This window comes from Phalaenopsis equestris, unplaced genomic scaffold (assembly GCF_001263595.1).
Source record: "Phalaenopsis equestris unplaced genomic scaffold, ASM126359v1 Scaffold000210, whole genome shotgun sequence".
Lineage (NCBI taxonomy): Eukaryota > Viridiplantae > Streptophyta > Magnoliopsida > Asparagales > Orchidaceae > Phalaenopsis > Phalaenopsis equestris.
The window spans coordinates 655,991-678,454 of record NW_018164652.1 but is presented as its reverse complement, the minus strand read 5'-3'; the positions used below and the strand labels follow the sequence as shown (position 1 = coordinate 678,454).

Sequence of the window (22,464 nt, the reverse complement as noted above, 5' to 3'; positions counted from 1 at the left end):
AAGAACAATTTTCAAAAACACCAGTGAAATAACGACTCTGATTGATGCTAGCGCACATCAGCACTTCATAGTATGAAAAAAGTAAACTTTCAGGTATATCAATTAAAGAACAATTTTCAAAAACACCAGTGAAATAACGAGTCTGATTGATGCTAGCGCACATCAGCACTTCATAATATGAAAAAAGTAAACTTTCAGGTATATCAATCAGGAAAGAAATCTTTAGTATCTGAAGGTCATACCAACGGCACCACGTCCTGGGCTCTTAGCAGCTATGTAGGAAAAGCCAACATCAGGGAACAAGCCAATTCCATTTTCTGGCATGGCCAAAACTGTCCTCTATTGAAAATATATGTATCAGAGAACGTGTGTATTCAAACATAAGAAAATTAAAATTCAAATGTACTAAGGTATGTACATCTAAAAAAAATGCAGAAAGCATGACTAGAATCATGCCTCAGTAACAATTTGATAGCGGCCATGACACGAGAGGCCAATTCCAAACCCCATAGTCATGCCATCCATCAAGCAAATATATGGCTTTCCATATTCGTGAATCTTACAAATCAATGAATATTCTGCAGTGAAAACCTGCAAGGGATTAAACACAATGTAATTGAAACCACATAGAGAGAGAAGTTTTTGGTAAAATATATTTCCATTAACATAAAGAAAAAATCACAAATGTAAGTGAAAATGCAAAATGCCATGACAAAATTTTGTGACTACATTAACAAAAGGTAATTTGCATTCCTCTTTTCCAAATTAAGGCAGCAATAGGACAATTTTTTATTTAAATTCAGCTTGCAGAAATTGGACCTTAACTATTTCTGACTCATCGCATTTCACTACAATCCGCTTCACATCACCACCTGCATTTACATAGCTTTTCTTGTTGTCTCATTGAAAAAAAAATATAATAAAGTGCAAAACTGAAAATTAATCAAATTTTGGAGCAATCACTTGAAGCTACCAAGAAAACAAACTGGTTGATGCTTAATAAAATGAACTGTGTTCAATAGGTATTACACTTCACATTCTATGAATAACCAAATAAATCATCTCCTGCTACTCCTAAACTCTATGCTTCTAAATTTTACATGAAAACAAAATAGTCAAAACAATGGAATGTGGAAATAAATTATCAATGATTACCGGCTGAAAAAGCACGTGGTGAGCTGCTTTCTACCAGAATGCATTTAACATCTTGATTAGTTTCCCACTGATCAAGAAAATCTTTGTATTTACGGTCCATTCCTGCAATTTAAAGAATCCATAAAAACTAGCTTATTTACAATTTTGGTAAGCACCTATCTACAATTAAACAAAAAAATTAATGCCACCTCCCCCAAATTTATCCATAATATAAATAAGGCTGCATTAACTTTTATTAATCAATATTAAAACTATAAAAAGATTGAGATAATTTCCCTTGCACTTTTTTAATATATATAAGATTTTATTGCAATATAAGGTGTTTTATTCAAATTAACATATTTTACTTAGAAATAAAAGTTTTTAAGATGTATTAGTTTTATTGGTATAATTTTTTTAAATTTTATACGATGTAAGATTTTTTGTATAAATATAAAGTACTTCACCCAAATAAAAGTTCATTAACAAAGACAATGTTTTAGACAAAAACAGAAAAAAAAATTACTTACATATAAGATGCTTTAATTGGATATAAGATGTTTCAGCTATATTTGGGAAGTTTGATCTTTAACTCAAAATAATTTTTTATAACATTAATTTGAAATTTGAATAAGACGACACTTGTGGCAGCTAACGTGGCCTGGCCTCTATAGATTTAAGGAAAAAATTTTGTCAGCATCTCTGCTAAATTTGCCCAAAAAGTAAAAGAAAAACAATCAAAAGAGTGTACCACTTAATAAAAAATATAAAATATTTGTAAGATAATGATAATACAATTGCTTTGTATTGAAAAAGTCAAACTCATTTTTTGTGATAAAACAAAAAATTGCATTGTATTACATTTTATCTATCAAATATCATTTTGGGGCTCTTAACACAATTTTTTTTCATTTATATGGAAAGTCTAGCATTTTCATGTCATGATTCATGTCAAAATTTTTCGATAAATTATAATCTGGTTGTTGAGTACCTAACACAACCCCCCACTCTTCGTATCCAGTACTTGAGACCCGGCAATAGCAGTGTTAGAAGGGGTGAAACACGAGAACTTCACAGAAGATCACCCATCCTAGTACTATTCTCACCCAAGCACACTTAAGTGCGTAGTTCTGATGAGATCCGATGCACTAGTGCTGCTCTATGATCGCACGAGTACATCAAAATGAAGAAGTGGCCCTATATATCCAAATATCCCGAAAGTTTAACAATTTGGACTCAACCACATCAGCATGAATTCACTTAAATCAATAGAAATCAATATAAACCCGTCAAACCTGTCACGCCCTGGGTCAGGAAGACTATATACCCCAACAAAGCAGAAACTGAACTTATTTTGTTTTCTCAAAGAAAGACTTGCATGAAATTAAAAAAAGAAATGAAATATAATTTTTATTCATATTGAATGGTCTATTGATACAGCTGAAATGAGTCAAAAACTAGCTAACTCCAAACTGAAATGACAACAAGAAACTACTACTCAAACCAAAAGGGGAAATACAACAGCTTAAACAAATACTGAAAAAAATACAAAGATGTTAAAAACTAAAACTGAAAAATATGTTCTTTTGAAGACGATTCTACTGGTGATAGATAAAACCTGATATGCAAAAATATCAAAGAGTGAGTTTGACAAAATAACATAGTAAATAATAGTATTTATTAAAGCATAAACGACTTGGAAAAAAAGGGCATGCAGTGTGAACAACAAATAAAGAAGATTATTATGTGCATATATCAAATTTTAGGACAATAAGAAAATAGTAGACATTAAATATGCATAACATAAGAAAATAAGCAATCGTTTCCAATCAAGTTTTCTACTATTAAATTTTCATTTATATTTATATATATTGTCGATTTTAAGAGACCCCTTGAAACCACGAAGGTCAATATCAACCGACAATTTCCAGTAGAGTCATCATCTGAGAGTCTGTCGGCCCGACTAGCCAAAATCCAAAAGAGTTTCACCGACATATATGTCATCACACACACAAGCATATCAAATTTGCCACAGGTATAATATGTAAGGAATATGCAATTTCACACAAGTCTGTGATATGACGTGAATCCATATGTAATTAAAGTGCAAATAAAGAAAACATTATAATTTCAAGTTTACTAAAATATGTAGAAAATTTGAAGCAATAAATTAAAACAATTAGTGTTTCCATCATGAGGAATAAATGAAGGCTATAACAACTGTAAAATTATAATTAAAGTAACAAAGACATGACTAACAATCATATGAAATAATTATGAATCTAATATAAATAATAAGGATTGACGCATCTAATTAGGAAGAGCATGTTTATCGTCTAATAAGCAACACTTATATATCTCGATGCAGCAAACGCGATGCTCCTACAAATTTAACAGTTTGATTAGCAATCATACACCATTTATAAAGTAAAATATAAATGCTTAATCAATTTATTTATACATTAAATTAGGTGTATTTTAGTCGACCTACAAAATTTTAATATATGCACGTATATATAATAAATTATAATTATTATATTCTTAAAAGGAGAAAAATTATGAACTTAATTAAGTTTAACTAATATAATCAAAATAGCAATTTGGTTTGATTTTATTATGATATAGGGTAATTAAAATTTCTGATTTTCAAAATAAAATTTTGAGAAATTTACATAACACCTAAAACTTTAATAAATATTAAAAAAAATCATACAAGCACTCAAATCCATTTCTCCTCCTGTCTGCCTTAACTCTAGGATTTATCAAAATCCTATTGGGATATGGATTACGGAATTCACGAGAGCTGATGCTTGTGAGAGCAAGGCAAGGTATACCATCCTCGATGGTTACGGGTAGCAGCTGACGGAAGGAAAAGGAAGGTACGCCGCAATCCTGTCATTGCCTTCACTACTAGCTCCAAGCGTGATTGTATCGCAAGGGTTTTGGGAGACGGTTTTGGGTGGAACCAGGAGGAGGGGTGGAGAAGATCACCTACCTAGCTCGATCGATAGAGAGGGAGAGAGAGGGCGAGCTGCTACGGATCGGAGGCCTACGATCACATTAAATAGGCAGAGCGATCATACGATTCAGGAAGTTGGTAAGAGAGGGTGTCAAGAAGAAAAGGAAGGATTCGTAAAATCAAAATTAGAAAACGGGTAAGGCGTGAGCAAATAAAGAAAATTTTCGGAGAAAATTTCAGTGTTTACATACTACCCTCTTTACAAGAATTTGGTCCCCAAATTTATACCATAGTTCTCAAATGGCTCTGGGTAGTTCGCAATTATTTCTTCTTCAATCTCTCATGTTGCTTCCCGTTCTGACTAGTTCTTCCAAAACACTCTGACAAAAAGAATATATCAGCAACGAAGCTGTCAAACGTCATGTTCCAAGATGCAATCTAGTACTTCTTCATAACTCCGGCCTCCTCAAATCACCAATGGCTCGTACCGAATAACATGAGTCTTCATGCACGTAACGTCGAAGTAGAGAGACATGAAGGACATTTTGTACTCCTCCAATTCTTGGAGAAATAGCTAAAAATTATGAAACTTTATCGACTTTCTCGATCATTTTGAAAGGGCCAATGAAATGAAGCTGAAGCATTTTAGTCTGGCAAAATCGTGTGACTCCGCGAATAGGTGAAACCTTAAGAAAACGTGATCTCCGACTTCTAATTCAATCTCTCGGTGTTTTAGGTCAAAGTATTTCTTCTAACGAACCTGAGCGCACATAGTCGATCTCGAATCTAACAAACCTTCTTGGTAGTTTAGTCCACTAGTTAAGGTCCAAATATTTGTTTTCACCGCCTTTAACCCAACACTAGGAGCTTCATATGGTGTCATGTCGATACTAACCTGGAATGTATTATTATAAGCAAACTCAACCAATAGAATATAGTCTTCCCAACTGCTCCAAAGTCCAAAATGCAAGTTCTCAGCAAGTCTGCTAAGGTCTGAATGGTGCACTCTGACCGGTCGCTTATCTGAGGATGAAAAGTAGTAATGAAGTTCAATCTTGTGTGCATAGCTTCCTGCACTTGTTTCCATAGCCTGGGAGTAAATCTTCCATCTTGATCTGATACAATGATAGTTGGAATTCCATGAAGTCAAACGATGTTATCTGTGTAGATCTTGGCTAATTTATCCACCAAATCGACCTGCTTTATTGATAAGAAAAGAACTGACTTAGTTAGTCTATCAACCACAATTCAAATAGCATAATAACGATCTTGGCAAGCCAACCACACTCTGGATTGGGAAGAGGCTGCAATAGGCCACCAGGTCTCTGATGTTTGGTCTTAAACATCTGATAGGACAAACACTTAGTTACGAACTCAACTACAATGGTTTTCATTCCCGGCCACCAAAATAATTACTTCGTGGATGAGCAAAATATAGAGTAGAATGTGTCTCATGGAGTATTTATTGTTGAAGTCCTTCTTGATCTGGAACACAGCCGATCCTGAAATCTCAAAGTGTCATCTAGATCGACACTAAACTTGGACTTCGATCCATTCTTTGTTTGCTCTCTAAGTTGTAGCAAGTCTGCATCCATTATGTGAGCTGCACAAACATGGTCTACAAGTGTAGGCTGAACTGACAATTAATACAAGTTAGCAGTAGCTCTTATCAGTACTATCTCGAGTTGGATTTGCTCCATCTTCTGTGCTAACTCATGCTCTTGAGTGACCATCCAAGCTACACATGTCAAATATTTTTTACTTAAAGCGTCTGCAACCACGTTCGCCTTACTAGGGCGGTATTGAATCTCCAAATCATAGTCTTCATCAACTTAAGTCATCGTCTGTCTTAAGTTCAACTCCTAGGTGAAAAAATGCTTCAAGCTCTTATGATCGGTGAAGACCTCACAACGAACACTATAAAGGTAGTGCCTCTAAATCTTTAGTGCAAAAATAACTACAGCTAGCTCCAAGTCGTAGCTAGGTTAATTCTTTTCATACACCTTGAGTTGTCTAAAGGCATAAGCTATCACCTTGCATGCTGCATTAGAGCACATCCCAGTCATTAATGTGAAGTATTGCTATAGATTTGAAATTCATCTGTGCTAGAGGGAATGGTAAAAATTGGGGTTGTTGGTTATCAGGTAATTCTTGAGTTTCTGAAAACTAAGCTCACAAGCATCAGATAATACAAATATAATTGTTTTTTGAGTCAACCTTGAAAGGAGTGCAACAATACGGGAAAAATCTTCAACGAATGATATCCAACAAATCCAAGGAAACAACAAATCTCGACGTTAATGCTCGGCCTTGAATAATCCATTATTTCCTTAATCATTGCAGGATCCATAAAAATTCCAGCTCCACTAACAATGTGTCCCAAAAATATCACTTCTCGAAGCCGAAATTCACACTTAAGGTGTATTTGGGGCAGCTGCAGCTGTTTGAAGTATATGTGAAACTGCTGAAGAAGTTGTTCTTCAAAAAGTTACGGTGGATACTACCAAAAAAAAAAATTCAGACAACAACATTCTAGCAGTCACCGCAGGTAGCCAGGTCTAGTGGGAAAACACAGCTTTCAGTTGTATCTTTTTAAGAACGCGAGCAAAATGAAGTTTTGACCCTTAGAGAATTTGGCATAATGCTTGTTCTCTCGAAGAGTATTTAATGTTGCTCTGAGATGTTGAGCATGCTCCTCTTCATTCCTGGAGTAGACCAAAAAATCATCAATTAAGACAATAACGAATCAATCCAAGGCTTGAAAACTCTATTCATCAAATCCATAAAGGCAGCAAGGGCATTAGTCAAACCAAATGTCAAAACAAAAAATTCATAGAGCCCGTATCGAAATCAAAAAGTAGTCTTTGAAACGTCTCCATTCTTTATCTTCAACTGACGGTAGCTCGATCGGAGGTCAATCTGGGAAAACATAGAACCTTGTAGTTGATCGAACAAATCATCTACACAAGCAGTGGATACTTGTTCTTCACGATCACCTTATTCAATTATCTGCAGTCGGTGCACAATTGCATGCTTTCATCTTTCTTCTTCAATAGCAGAACTAATGCTCCCAAGATGAAACACGAGGTCGGATGAATACGTTATCAAGTAATTCATGCAACTATATCTTGAGCTCCTGGAGTTCCACCGTGGCCATGGTCATTTGATATGGTGCTTTAGAAATTAGAGTGATCCCCGAAAGTAAGTCTATGGTGAACTCAATCTCACGATCCGGTGGTAAGTCAGGTAAATCTTTAGGAAATACATCAACAAATGCTCGAACCACTGAAACACCATCTAAGCTAACACTTGATTTCTTAGAATCTATCCCATGAGCTAGATGGCCAGTACACTCATGTGAGATCAACTTATAAGTATTAATTGTCGAAATTAGACAAAAAATAGCCCCTCTACTACCCTTGAAACAAAAGAGAACTAAGTCAGGTATACAAAAATTCACCGGTCTCTTATCGGAATCTATAATTGCATGATAAGATTACATCGAATTCAGCTAGTGGGAATATTGAGTAGCAGGCATATGTCTGTCATTGATGACAATGTCACAATCATGAACACACTAACTAATGATCGGGTGAGCCTGATGACAGAATGATTGATAGATGTGATTGTAATGAAGAAATCAATGTACTAGATGCAATTTTGTTTGAGAAGAACGAATATGTTGCCCAGGAGTCAAAGAATACCCTTGTTAGTTTGTTTAAAATAAGAATGATATATGTCACCACGTCATGAACTTCACGAGCTTCTTCCCGCGTCATAACAAATGCTCGCGGTGAAATTGTCTATCTAGGTTACTCCGAATCTTGAGCTTGTTGAGGTTGGTATTGCACCATTGAGGATTGTTGATACATCAATGGTAGTTTTTGGCTTGCTAGTACTGATAATATTGTGATGCGGGAGGATGTGGCTGATACGGTTGAGACTTTATCATTTATTATAGCTGTTGATGAGGCTGAATCCAATTATTCTTCGCTTAACCCTTCTGCGATGCTTCTAAAATTGTCCTTCATTTAACTTATGCCACTTATTCTTGTAACGGAACTATGAATTATTTTCCTAGGTGTTTGTCGCTAGCCGCTAAACTTGAATTTTGAGAGGACAATCCTTCATTTTATGGTTGGTACTTTAACAGTTATAGCATTTGCCGATTACCAAGTTACAAGTCCCAGCATGTCATTTCCCGCAATGAACACATCGAGGAGTTTTTTTAACTTCGACAAATGGAGATTTTGATGATGCTTCTTTTGGGAATTCTCATTAGCTTGTGTATTTGAATTCTTCCACTTCCTCGCATGTTTTTCCTCGCAGGCATTGATCTTCATCTCCGCAAGAATAGCTCGATCCATCAGTTCTCTGTAAATCATACACTTGACAACCGATAGGCACCTCCGAATATCCTCTATTAAGCAAACAAGTAGGTGATAGATCTTATGATCTTCAGATTGATTAATCGAAGGGATGCAACTAACAATCCTGGCAAACTACATGTGGTACTCTCGAACAGTCTTCATTCCTTGATCAAGCTTCTTTAAGTCATTCATGAGCTTGGTCCACTCCGCTATAAAAAAATATTGCTCTAGGGGCAGTCTCTCGAAATCTTCTCAAGAAACTTGTATGATTCAAATGTATTGCGTTAATGATTTTCCCACCAATTATCAACTCGAACGTCGCAATACCCATCTTATGGTCCTCAAGGCACTTTGTTCCTTGAAGCTTCTTCTCAATGTCGTGAAGCCATGTATCAGACTCGATCGGATCCACCGCGCAATTGAAGGTAGAAGGATGTGTCTTTAGAAATTGATCCATCGCTCGATCCATGTCACTTACATTAGTCATCATCATTGATTGATTGGGTTGCACCTTCATGACAGCCACTAGTGGTATTAACAGAGTAGCTTGTGAGTGTCAGTTGTGCTGCTTGCTGAATGGCTTGGACTGCTTGTGTAATTTGAGTTGTAAAACTGGCTTGTCGTACTTGAGAAACATGTTGTGTTACCACTTCCACGAGAGTTGTCATTTGTGATTCAGTGTTTCAACAGTTTAGATGGTTTGGACAGGATTAGCACGATGCTAATAAAATGAACAAAGACCCCTAGGAACAGGCACATCATTTATATAGCTCTCTGGACTCCTCTTCCACAAGCAATTGCAGCAACTCTTCTTTTCAGATTCATTATAAACAATTGAAAGATACGTAAAATGAAAATTGATTAAATAATCGACTAACAATGATAACTTATCCCCTACCTAATACTAAGAAGTCAAAGAATATAAGATGCAAAATCAAAGAAGGTTAAATACAAACATATGCTCTGATACTACCCTATCACATCCTGAGTCCGAAAGGCGGTACACCCCGGCAACGCAAGACATGATGAAAAGAATTGAACATGTTTTGTATCCTCATAGAAAAACTTGCATGCAATTAAAAAAAAATTATTCATATTGAATGGTACACTGATACACATGAAATGAAAGCAGAAACTAGTCGACTCCAAACTAAACTGATAACAATAAATTACTACCCATACCTAAAAAGAAAAATAAAATAGCTAAAACAATACTGAAAAAAATACTAATAAGGGAAAAACTAAAACTAAAAAGGCTGCTCCAGTGGAGACGACCTTACTGGTGGCTGAACTGAATTTATCATGCAAAAATATCAAAAGGTGAGTTTGACAAACAAATTTAGTAAATAACAGCTATCTATGAAAGCATGAAAAAAATGAGAAATGAGACATGCAATATATATACAACAAATAAGGAAGATTACTACATGGATATAACACATTGTAAGCAACAAGAGAATGTTTGACATCGAGTACGCATAAAAATATGCAATCATTTCCAATTAAGTTTCTTATTATTAAATTTACATTTATATTTATATATATAGTAAGTTTTAAAAAACACCCTAAAAATGAGAAAGTCAACGCCAACACAAGAAAACCCGACGATTTTCTGTATGGTCATTACTCTATGCACCCATAGGCCCAGCTAGCCAAAATCCAAAAGGATTTCGCCAAACTACATGTCATCACACACACAAGCATGCCAAATTTTCCATAAATATAATATGTAAGAAATATGCAATTTCATACAAGCTTGTGAATGGCGTGAATCCACATACAATTTCATAAAAGTGCAAAAAAAGGAGAACACTACAATTGCAAGATTACTCAAATATGTAGAAAATTTGCAACAATGAATTAAGACAGCTAGAGCTTTCATCATGAGCAATAATTAAAGTTTATAACAAGTGCAAAATTATAATTGAAGTAGCAAGGGCATGACTGACAATATTATAAAACAACTATGAATCTACTATAAATAAAAATGATTAACGCCCCTAACTAAGAATTGTATGCTTATCCTTCAATAAACAACAGTTATTTACCTTGAGGCAGCAAATATGATACTTCTACGAATTTGTCGACTAGCAATCCTAAACTACTTAGAAAGTAAAATATAAATGATTAAGTTATTTATTTATTCATTAAATTATGTGTACTCTAAAGTAGCAAGGACATAACTGACAAACATATAGAATAACTATGAATCTACTATAAGTAAAAAGGATTAACGCCCCTAACTAAGAATTGTATGCTTATCATTCAATAAACAACAATTATTTATCTTGAGGCAGCAAATGCGATACTCCTACGAATTTGTCAACTAGCAATCTTACACTATTCAGAATGTAAAATATAAATGACTAAGTTATTTATTTCTTCATTAAATTAGGTGTATTCTAATAGACTTACAATATTTTAATATATGCACGTATATATCTCGGCCATTAATTTTGATCTTGAAAAATATAGGAAAAATATGAAAATAGTTTTGATATGAATATAATTTTTTAAAGTGACATTTTGATTTAAAAATAGGTGAAACCAAACGGGTCTCACATTTTGGATAGTTTAGATAACTGAGCACGATACCACAAGTTATACACTTATTTCAAAGAATAAACATAACACTTGTATTAGGTATTCAATCATCTAAACTAAAGAATTTGTGACATCCGTTTGATCTGCGAAATATTTTATATGAGACAAATAAGATCTCCTACCTAATATGAGGATTAGATAGAGTTTATTTTACCTGGGTTTCAAGTTCCCTATAGAGGCAAGCAAGCCCCCAGCCCCCATAGTTAATTACATCTTAAATGACCGGGGTCACTTAAGAAAACTCTCGATTAAAGTCAGTGATTTTACTTTCCAGATTTCAAAGTTTAGGTTTCCAAGATTGGACATGGGAAAATCAAATGGAAATAGTTTAAAATAGGAACATTTATTTTACAGAATCCAAAGAAGCGAAGGGTAGGGGATATCACAGATCCGGGGAGCCCCGGTGACCTTCCAACTATCCTAATGTTCGATTTTACGTCTTTGAAATGATGTTATTTAATGTTTAATCCTGCAATTTATTTAGAATTTATGACTTATATTTGTACAATATCTGGTCATGCAAATAGCTAAAAAGATAGGAGGATTTACACCGTACCGTACGGTAACCTCGGAATCCTAAAGTGTTAGGACTTATAATTGCACAACAGGATTTTGCAAAAGCCTAAAAGTGATATGTGAGGGTTATGCTGCTCAAAGCAAACCACTTCAAACTCCTATGGGTTGTTATTTAAACTAAGGAAAGTGATCAATGTGAATGTGTTTTGATATTGCAAATCCATCTTGAAGTTGTTCCTCGTCGTGCTGCCCACAGTGTTCGCTCCAAAGCTCTTCGTAGTAGCACATCCGGGTTTAATGTTAATTCCTATATAACCACTAAGTTTTCCTAAACTAAGGTATAGTTTGTATCAAAGTAACAAAGCATGAAGTATAAAAGAAACGAACAATAGAATGTACAGTAAAGAAAAAGAACAGTATAGCATGTTAGGAGAAAAATACAACAAACTAGGAAGACAGTATAGTAGACTAGGAAAACAATATAACATGCATGTTATGAAATGTTATAATGTAAATCACACCTGTAAATTTGGGAAGTCTGCTGCTCCTTTAAGCTGGCTATTATTCACTGTATAAATAAAAGAAACGTTGCTTAGAAACTTCGAGAAAATCGACAAATAAATCCACGACGAAAGATTCAGGAAAATTGACGAGTAATAATTTAAATAAAACTATCTTTTCCTCGGGAAAATCCCGCAGAAAAGATCACGAGTGCTTTGTCCAAAAATTTCAAGAAAAACATATGAAAAAGTCCGAAAAGAGGGGACCGCAAGCACTCGAGTCGGGGGCTAGGCTCAAATATATATATTTGTACTCGAGGGACGTCGAAGGCTACTCGGTCACCCGGATGTATAAAGTCCGTCACTCCACTAGAAGGATATCCTACTGAATTTAACTTAGGAGGGTACTCCTTAGCCCAGGATCGGTGATCAACAAGTGGACAACTCGAATGTAACATAATTTAAAAATTTAAATTTTAGCATGCACATATGTTTCAAGCATACAAAAGAGAAGTGGTATCAATTTTTGTAGTGAAAATATTTTTTATAAATATTGTATCTGTTCTTATCAATTTATTTTATCAATTTTGAAAAAGTATAGTTGTCCACAGGTCGATCACGTCATCGGGCCTAGGACTACCAACAACTTAAGAAGGTACGGGTCCTCCTCTAGTCTTATGTCGGTGAATGATACTTTCATCCTACGGTTCATCAGGTCCCAGAATTGAGTCCTGGTGTTGTAGGATGAGATATCATTTTGCTCTACCACCGGCGTGCCTTTGTCATCATCACCCTACGCCCCAAAACAAAACCGACATACTTGCGACCTTGTTTGATGGTTTCACATATAGCAAAAGACTATACATGAGCACTTATGTATCGGACATAAGCACATAAAATCGAACCAAGAAGCAAGAAAATAAAAGAATAAAAATAGGGATGAGAGAGAGAAGGCCCAAAATCCTTGAATCAATTCTAGAAGGATATCATTTTCTCACATTTTATAATTGGATCAACCCAATGACAATTTTAAGAATTCCCTTCATGAATTCAATTTATATCATTCAATTTATATCCTGAAATAAAGCTATAAAAGTCTTTTATAAGTCACAAAATAAGAGAGACTAATTATGTCACAAAATAAGAGAGACAAGAGAGACTAATTAATAGAGGGGGCAACCTTCTAGCCTTCTAGAAAATCATGCCAATATCAAAATCATTTAAATCCAACTTTCATTAAAATCTTTTCATTTCGCACAAACATGAAATTATCCATATAGAACGACATAAATATTTATAACCAGAGACCACAGAGAGGGATAGCTATCAACCCAACTTATTCCACGAAGAGATCAACAGGTAAGACTCTCGAGTAAAGCAAAAAAGAGGGTAGGGGCAAACGGGTTAGACCAGGAGAGGGAACAGGGCTCACGGGTAAGACCAGAATACGCACAACCAAGCTCCAACTAGCTCAATGGTAGGAGCCAAAACAAGCCAAACCAAACCCTATATAAGAAGCTCACGGCCACAGATGGCAGCGAGGAACCCAACACAACACAAACCCATGGATAGGGGCAAAGAAGAAGGTCCCAAAGGCAGCATAAAGGAACCAACATAAGTACTACCATTGCATTATATTTGACATACATAAGAGATTGAATGGACAAGCTATTATACATCATTGAGATCGAACCCATTTTCATCCCATAAGGCATAATAATGCTCAAACTAAACATTCTCACATGCGATAGGTATCGAAATTCATGCATTTTTGGATGACAAACTTGATTACCAATAAAAATCTTAGGAGGAGGAGCATTAAAGAGGAGGCCCCAACCAAACCATACCCAATAAAGGGGTCAAACCAAGCTCGAGGAATGGACCAATCAGTAAGAGATTTCAGCCAACATAAATCACCAAAAAGGAGCCCAAACAGAGCCCAAGAAAAGGGCAAACCGAGCCCAGCACAGGGGTCAAACCGAGTCCAAGAAATGGTCCGAACAGTAAGGGATTTCAACCAACATAAATAACCAAAAAGGAGCCCAAACCGAGCCCAAGAAAGGGGCAAACCGAGCCCAGCACAGGGGGCAAATCAAATCCAAGAAATGGTCCAAACAGTAAGGGATTTCAGCCAACATAAATCACCAAAAAGGAGCCCAAACGCAGCCCAAGAAAGGGGCAAACCGAGCCCAACACAGGGGGCAAACCAAGTCCAAGAAATGGTCCAAACAGTAAGGGATTTCAGCCAACATAAATCACCAAAAAGATTCCCAAACCGAGCCCAAGAAAGGGGCAAACCGAGCCCAACACAGGGGAAAAACCGAACCTTATAAAAGGTAAAATTCAGACCAAGTCTACCATAAAAAGAAGTTTTCAAAGGAGCCAAAACCGAAATCCATAAAGGCTCAACATAAAGAAATTTTCCAGCACATATTCAATCTCCTAAGGAGCCAAAAAAAAACGTGGCCTATAAAGGCTTAAAGCAAAGGAAACTTCCAACTTATATGCAGTCCCAAATGAGCCAAAAACCGTGGCGGACATAAGGGAAAAAACAGATATAATTTCAGCTGAACCGAGCCTAGCTTCAGGCCAAACCGAATCTAGCCAAAGGGAGCAAAAACAGATAAACATTCCAAGTAGATCGAACTCATCAAATGGGTCAAATGGGTCAAAACAAAGCCATAAAAATCAGATTTCATAAAGCCTTAGACTACCCCAGTTTCTTGCATCCCAGCATATGTTTTAAGCAGGAATTGATAACAAGAAATAGATAAGTGTAATGAATCCCTAAAGCCAAATATTTCTCGGTATTGAAATGAATTCCAACACTTCCTTAATTCGAAAATAACAATAATAAAAAACTTCAGCATTTCATTTCCAACATGTATTCTAATAAGGGGCAGCAAGAGAAGCAAGAAAAGAGCCCCAAACATAATCTTCCAACTCATAAAAAAAAATTCCAGCATGTATTCTAACAAGGGGCAGCAAGAGAAGCAAGAAATGAGTCCCAAACATACTTTTCCAACTCATAAAAAAAATTCCAGCTTGTATCAATACCTAGACTTCAAAATAAACTAGGTCATTCCTCCATTAACCTTTGCAAGAGGATAGAGATGCCTCAATGTGCCGTCCTAGATAAATAGAATAGAGAGAATGAGAAAAATACATCTTTTCAGCAGATTTAAAATAAAATTGAAAGATAATTCCAAGAAAACCACTCCAAGAGAAATATTTTCCCTAAAAACTTCAAGAAACGGCAACCACGAATGCTCCACGTCACAATCACCCGAAAATATAGCTTAGAGAGGACTTTCAGCAAAAAAACAGCACTCCACGAACGAACACCTCACACTCCAAGCGCACAAGAAAACAGATCTAAAGAAGATTTAAGAATAGTTTTCTTCCCTAAAAGCCTCCCACAACAAAACACAACCTCTCCTTTCTCTCCAAAAGTTTTCAACAACTCAACAACCCAACACAGAATCTAAGAAGCTTTTTATGGGCAGAGAAGAGGGGGGAAGAATCAGCCACCAACCACCGCTTCATGGCCGAATAGAACAAGAGGGACAGAATCGACAAAATAAAGAGGGAGAGCGTACAACCTCGAGGAGGAGAAGCGTCGGCCAGCTCACCTCCTCGCGGTTGGAGAGCCGAAAAGTTGAACGGGAAAGGAAAGCCGCGTGGATCCACCGTGGAACTAGGGCACACGGACGAGAGGGAGACGAGCCGCGGGATCGAGCCCTGAGATGGCTCGAACGAGGGTTTAAGCGTGCGGGTGAAAACCTAAATAGGGTTTAGGTTTTAATTAGATTATAATTAATGATAAAATTATATAAATATCAAAAATTTTGAAAAATAAAATTTGATTTATGTCTTTCATTCGTGTGTTGAAACATAACAAAATTGATATCATTTTTGGGTAATTCTGACATTACGGACGCGCTGGAGCGGTCTATTTCTCCGTCGAAGGTCGTTATGACGCCGTCGGAAGTCGTTTTGACGAATTCATCGATTTGCGTGCAAATTTTCTCGTGTTGGAAATATGACAATATAGGTGTCCTTTCCTACTAAAATTGGTATCTCGGACGCGTTGGCGCAGTCCAATTTGTCATCGGATGTCGTTTGGAGAAGTTTGCATTTTCACCCATCCTTTGGGCTTAATTGAAGTCCTATCTCATGTGAATTAATGAATTTTGTGCATTTGGTGTGTGTGTGTGTAACGATAAAGTCGTGAGAAGGTTTTCCTAGGGCTTGAGGTCCTATTGAGAACTTCTCCTTAAGTCTCCACACAATGACCCTTAACCGCTCGTCCATAAGACGATTTTGATACCATAAATGCAACACATCACAGGAAAATAGGAAGTGTTTTGAAATTTTTAAGGGGACAGGTTTCAATGCTGGTTTTCTAAGATAGTCAATAGGGAACTCCTAGAGCTAGATCCTAGACTCTAGGAAGAAGGAAAGACCTCACAAAAATGAGGTCAACAAAAATATAATAAATCAATATCATTATATTCTTAAAAGGAGAAAATTTATGAACATAATTAACTTTAACTAATATAATCAAAATAGAATAGAAGGAAATTAGAATTTCTGATTTTCTAAATAAAATTTAGAGGAACTTATATAACACCTAAAGATTTAATGAAAATTGAACAAATGATATCATCAAATCACACAAGCTCTTAAATCAAATTTCTCCTCTGGTTTGCCATAACTCTAGGATTTAGCAAAATCCCGTTGAGCGAGATTACGGGATTCGGGAGAGCTGATGCACGTGAGAGAGAGGAAGGCGAGGGTTACCTTCCTCGATGGTTTCGAGTAGGAGCTGAAGGAAGGGAAAGGAAGGTATGACGCGAACCCGTTGTTGCCTTCACCATTAGCTCCAAGCACGAATGTACCGCAAAGGTTTCAGGAGACAGTTTTGGATGGAACAGAAAGGAGGGGAGGAGATTGCCTACCTAGCTTGATTGACAGAGAGAGAGCAAGAGAGGGAGCTGCTACGGATCAGAGGACTACAACCCCACAGAATAGGCGGTGTGATCTAACGATTCAGGAAGTCGGTAGAAGAATGCAAGAAGAAGAAAAGGAAGTATTCGTAAAATTCAAATAAGGAAATCGGTAAGGCGGCGAGCAAAGAAGGAAAGGAAAAATTTTGCATAAAATTTTGGTATTTACAAAACCCTCAATGAACTTGCCAAGTCATTGGAGAACTCATTGAGAAAATGTAAATTTTGTCAAAACTCAAGTCTGCTCACTCAAGATTATGTATATTCACCCAGGATCAAGAACTACTTGTCAATCGGATGACCTCCTCAAGGGAGACTGGTGCGACTATTTCTCAACAAGTCAACTGCAAGTTGGAGTACTCAATTCTAATAAAATCAAGCCACATACCTCATAAATTTTTAGCAAATAACAAATGAGCCATGATAGTGCTTCGTAATTAATGCAATTCAATATGTCGAATTTCTTTTAGCACTCATATATCAATCCAAGCCTATAAATAAGTGGCTGAGCCTAGGGTTACGCATTTTCACATAACTTCACAAATTTTTTTATAATTGAAACTCGTTATTATAAAATCCCAGATTTTCTGGTTCTACATCCCATCTTAATTTCCCTCCTTTTTGCATTGTATGCACTAGTAAGATTCTAGTATAACCAACTGACAATTTTGGATCCAACAGGACCTACAACAACTTTACTTCATATCTCTTTAATCAAACGCAACAAAATATCTCAATAATGAACACAGCATCTGCGATCAGATCATCACACAGAATTATGTAAGGATCGCTCCAAACACGAATTAGCTTGCATGCATTATACGACAGAGTCAGCAATTCAGCCACAGATCTCGTAACGAAACAAACATACGTTGATGCTATAGCTTATTTTACCAATTTGCTACACGAGTAATGAACAAATAACAGAATAAAACAACAAGGAATAGTGAAGAGAAGGAAGCCGAGAAACCTAAATTCATTGCATTGAGGGCTTTAGGGCGATCGAGGGTGATGACAGCGACGCCATTGGGGAAGATAGTTCCCTTGACGAAATCTTCTGCATCGTTTGCCATGAAAGAGAGAGATGGGGGTGAATAGCAGCGTCTTGGGGTGAATGAGCAGGGGCTTAAAGGACGAAGGATTGTCCAAGGAGTGTATCCAAGATGTGCGAGCGGCGTCAATAACTTGAGCGACCGGGAAACAATCTTCATGTTGACTCACGGGGACATTGGTTTTCGTTCCCGCGAATGGTGTGCGGTTGGAAGAGAACCAAATATGTAATTAGGCTAATCACACTTCTAACTTGAGCTATTGCACAATTTTTTTTATTACTCTTGGTCCAAGTCCCTTGAATCTTAATTTGTCAAATATGTAATTAGGCTAATCACACTTCTAATTTGAGCTATTGCACAATTTTTTATTACTCTTGGTTCAAGTTCCTTGAATCTTAATTTGTCTTTGACACGTAATGAATAGAGCCTAAAACAGACTAAGAGAGTCTGTGTGCATAGTAATGAAGAGTAAAATGAGAGAATTACATAATATTTTATTTATGAAATTGGTGAAGTTATGTTTATGCCCCTACTTAATTTTGGATTGTGCTAGTTATGATAGATATTTCACTCTTCTAGGCGAAGGCCTTATTGCTCTCGGGCTTGGCCAGCTTGGTTTGGTAAGACTTTGTCGAGCTTTGCTGGTCAATTAGATTTGGTAGGCGTTGTTGATCGACTGTGTTATTAAAATATTGGAGGATGTACAGTTGGGGAACAAGTGACTCGGTTTATGTTGTCGGAGGAAATGCTAGACTCATAGACGCTATCGGTTGGCTTGTCTTCTACTGGCTAGAAGCCGATAGAACTAGTCGGCTATTTCTTGACTAGTTGTGAAGTTGGCATAATGGTCGTCAGCCCTTGATACTCGTTGGAGAGCTCTCATTGACAGAACGAACATGGGTTGCCAGACAGAGGGTAATTCATCGTAATCTGATAGTTAGTTTGTCCTTAGATTAAGAGATTTTAGGGGGAAGTTATAGGTCGTCCCTAATGTAGTCATAAGATCTGAAGGATTGGTCACTTCCTTGGGCTTGATTGCATTGAAGTGCTAGGTTTGGAAAATCATTTGTCATGTGATTGGGTGAGCTACCTGACCCGTGTGACATGCTAATTTTTATAAAAATTGGCTTTAAGTTTGGTTCATCTGGTCGGGTATCTAGAGTCCCCCAGGTCTTCTGTCGATGAGTCCACCTTTCATATTCCTTTTCTCTCCTGAACTGTCGGATCTCCTCGAGATTCATGTTGGCATAATTTTTTAATACATATTTAGTTCCTCAATTCTATTCTTGAAATCCGGGTTGTAATAATAACAAGAGAATTTAATGCACAATACTAAACTTCGTTTATGGCTATTCAATGATTCAATAATTTAATTTTTTAGATTGTGCCTTCAATTTCTATAAATAGGGCATGAGGGATTGGCTTTTGTATCTTCTCTGAACTCAATGTGTCACCATAATGAACAAATCTGCTTTGAAGTCCAATCTTTACAGCAAGGTAGCATGCTTTGAGGTCTTTAGAGAAATGAGAGGGGAATCCCTCCAAGAGGGTGAAAGAGCAAGAAATTGACGATGAGGAAGAGGAAGAGGCCTGATTTGGAGGATCAGGGTTGTCGGACTAGTTTCGGGACCACCCATGAGAAAAAGATGTGGGTGGAAGAAGGAGTTCGATCAGACGATCCAACAGTAGATCTATCAGCCATGCCCGCAAAAAATAAACTTTATCTACTGGTTATATCAGTCAAAAGCTATTAGTGCTTTCATGCAGTCCAATGCACAGGGGACTGCTGACACTAATCCGTTGTCGCTTGTGACACAAGTGAAGGTTGGTGAGGACGAGGCATCATTTATCGCATCTGAGTGGGATCAAATCCTTGGTATGATGAATTTCAATCTTGCTTAGCCTATTTCTATTACTTTTCTGACTTTTCTTTTTATTTTACTTTCTGGTGAAGCCCATCCGACTATTACAACCATAATCATTAATTCGCCCTCGACGGAGGTTGGTGTCGACTAGACCATGAACCTGTCAGTTGTGGATCAAAACCAGGTTGAGGACGGTTGACTTCCAGACGAGGCTGGAGATGCTAGGCATCCTACCGTCCTAGGGGAAGCAACCGACGAGTGTCAAATATCCACTAGATGGCAGGGGAAGCAGTTGCGCAAGGTGGAAGACTCATTTTCATGGGCGACTAGATTTTCGTAGGGCAAAGAGATGCATGGTCTGTTAGCACGAGTTAATAATGTAGATCGATTAGAGGGAGAGTTGGTCGTCCTCCATGCTTAGATGAATACCCTCCACATTGGGATGGTCGCCCATTGCCAGAAAAAAAAAGCTACACTTCCCATGGAGTAGGTGGTCATTAGTGAGGCATCCTCCGTCTTTCAGGTTCATGCAAATATAGAAAGGGTAGATATGTTTAGATTAGGGTGAGAGGTATTCTATAAAAGGATGCTTTGGCGAGGATATGTCTTGGCTAAATTTTATTAAGTTTTTTCCTCTCATAATAGTTGTCGAGTTGTATCTGTAACTATTTTTATGAAATAAAATTTATATTTTTGTATCGATTTATGTGTTCGACGTGACACGCTGCTTGGTTTTAAGGGGGGTAAATGACATCCTTGCCCACAATGTGCATTGTATATAAGATATACTGATGTGTTAAACTTCTTTACTCACTTTACGATTGAATTGGTAATTTGATTGTTAAAAATTTATTGCAACCTAGAAATTTCGAAATAAAATTTAACTAACGATTAGGTTAATTCACATTCTCGATGTTGAAAAGAAATATTGCTACCAAGGGAGAACGATCTTTTGAGGGTTGTAGAATTCCTAGGATTTTTGCATGATTTATTTTACAAAACTGTAATAGGAAACTCCCATAATTCTTATTAACTTGGAAAAGACTAATGAGTATTTTACCATGATTGTCAATAATATTGTTCAACTTTTGGATAATTTAAGGTTTAAAGAGATATACTAATTGAAACGAATATTGTGTCCAAAATTTAAAAACATAAACACATAAATCTTCAAATTTTATTGTACAGCTTACTTTAATTTAGAAGATTAAGCATAATAATTAGATAAATCTTTAAGCTTGTTTGACTGGTATTTAACCTAGTATAAGAATTAAAATAGTCTATGTGGGATTGATAACTCATATTATAATTTTCATACTACCTAATCGACACATGCACTTACATGAAGGTGTGTGTATATTCACATCACATCAAATTTATGATTAGGAATTTTTATTATAAGAATTTTTTTCTTTTCATTATCATTTTCATTCTTCTAGTGAACATATCATTAATTTATTTTTTGGAATTACATAGAAACCAATCTTCATGGGATAATATCTTTCACATGATTTTATTACTTGTGAAATTATGTAGTATTCTGTGTTACAAATCTTATACTGATATCCTATACAATAATCTTTTAATAGATGTATTTTTATTGTTATTATTATTATTATTATTATTATTATTATTATTATTATTATTATTATTATTATTATTATTATTATTACTACTACTACTACTACTACTATTTTATAAGAGGATATTTATCAATATTATTTATCACAATACTTTGCAAAGGATTTTATATTTTATTTGGGAGACTTCCATTCATTTTTGTAACTTCCTAAATATTTTAGCTTCCTCTAAGTATTAAGATAGATTTGTTAATTTTTTTATGGGCGGAGAATAATTTCATAACATGAAGCCCTATGAAAACCTAAGGGTGAAAGACTTCATGGGAGATTATTTATAAAAAAAAGGTTCAAGATATTGTAAATATTTTATAGATAATGAGTGATAAAGCCTAATGGGCTCTTTCACTTATATCCATAATTTATAATGAATTATAAAAGGTAAAGCCTTATTTATATATTTTTCTTGATATATGATCTTTGTAATTTTTCAAAACATTCTTATTGTCTTGAGTGTCTCATTAAAAAGTTCTTGAATTTTAATATTGTGAATCAATAGCTTTTTTTATATCACATACCCAATTTTAACATATAGGCACAACTAATGAGGAATCCAAATAGGGCATAGTCTACATAATGAACAAGGTGAAGTGGAACTATATTTTATTTATTATGTGTGCAGAGTGCGCATCTTACTCCTTAGAAATCATATAGTCTTATTAAGGAAATAGTACCCATGACAAATTTGAATTTATTAATGTTTGTATTTGAAGACATGTTTATTAGATGGCATGATGCTCTCCCTCTTTTAATATGTATATATATATATGTGTGTGTGTGTGTGTGTGTGTGTGTGTGAGAATACATATAATTTGTGT

The 22,464-nt window shown here is 35.9% G+C and overlaps 1 protein-coding gene across 1 annotated transcript in view; it reads right to left on the bottom strand.

The window, feature by feature from the left end:
• The window catches only part of LOC110023097 (3-hydroxyisobutyryl-CoA hydrolase-like protein 3, mitochondrial), a 32,156-nt gene extending 13,783 nt beyond the window's left edge, over positions 1 to 18,373 (bottom strand). The window contains exons 1-5 of the mRNA XM_020722324.1: positions 18,063 to 18,373; positions 1,156 to 1,257; positions 820 to 872; positions 457 to 591; positions 243 to 339 (exon numbers count right to left, since the gene is read on the bottom strand). Of these exons, the coding sequence (XP_020577983.1) occupies positions 243 to 339; positions 457 to 591; positions 820 to 872; positions 1,156 to 1,257; positions 18,063 to 18,303 (628 nt within the window). The 5' untranslated portion in view covers positions 18,304 to 18,373. The remainder of the gene's footprint in view (positions 1 to 242; positions 340 to 456; positions 592 to 819; positions 873 to 1,155; positions 1,258 to 18,062) is intronic.
• Positions 18,374 to 22,464: the final 4,091 nt, after the last annotated feature.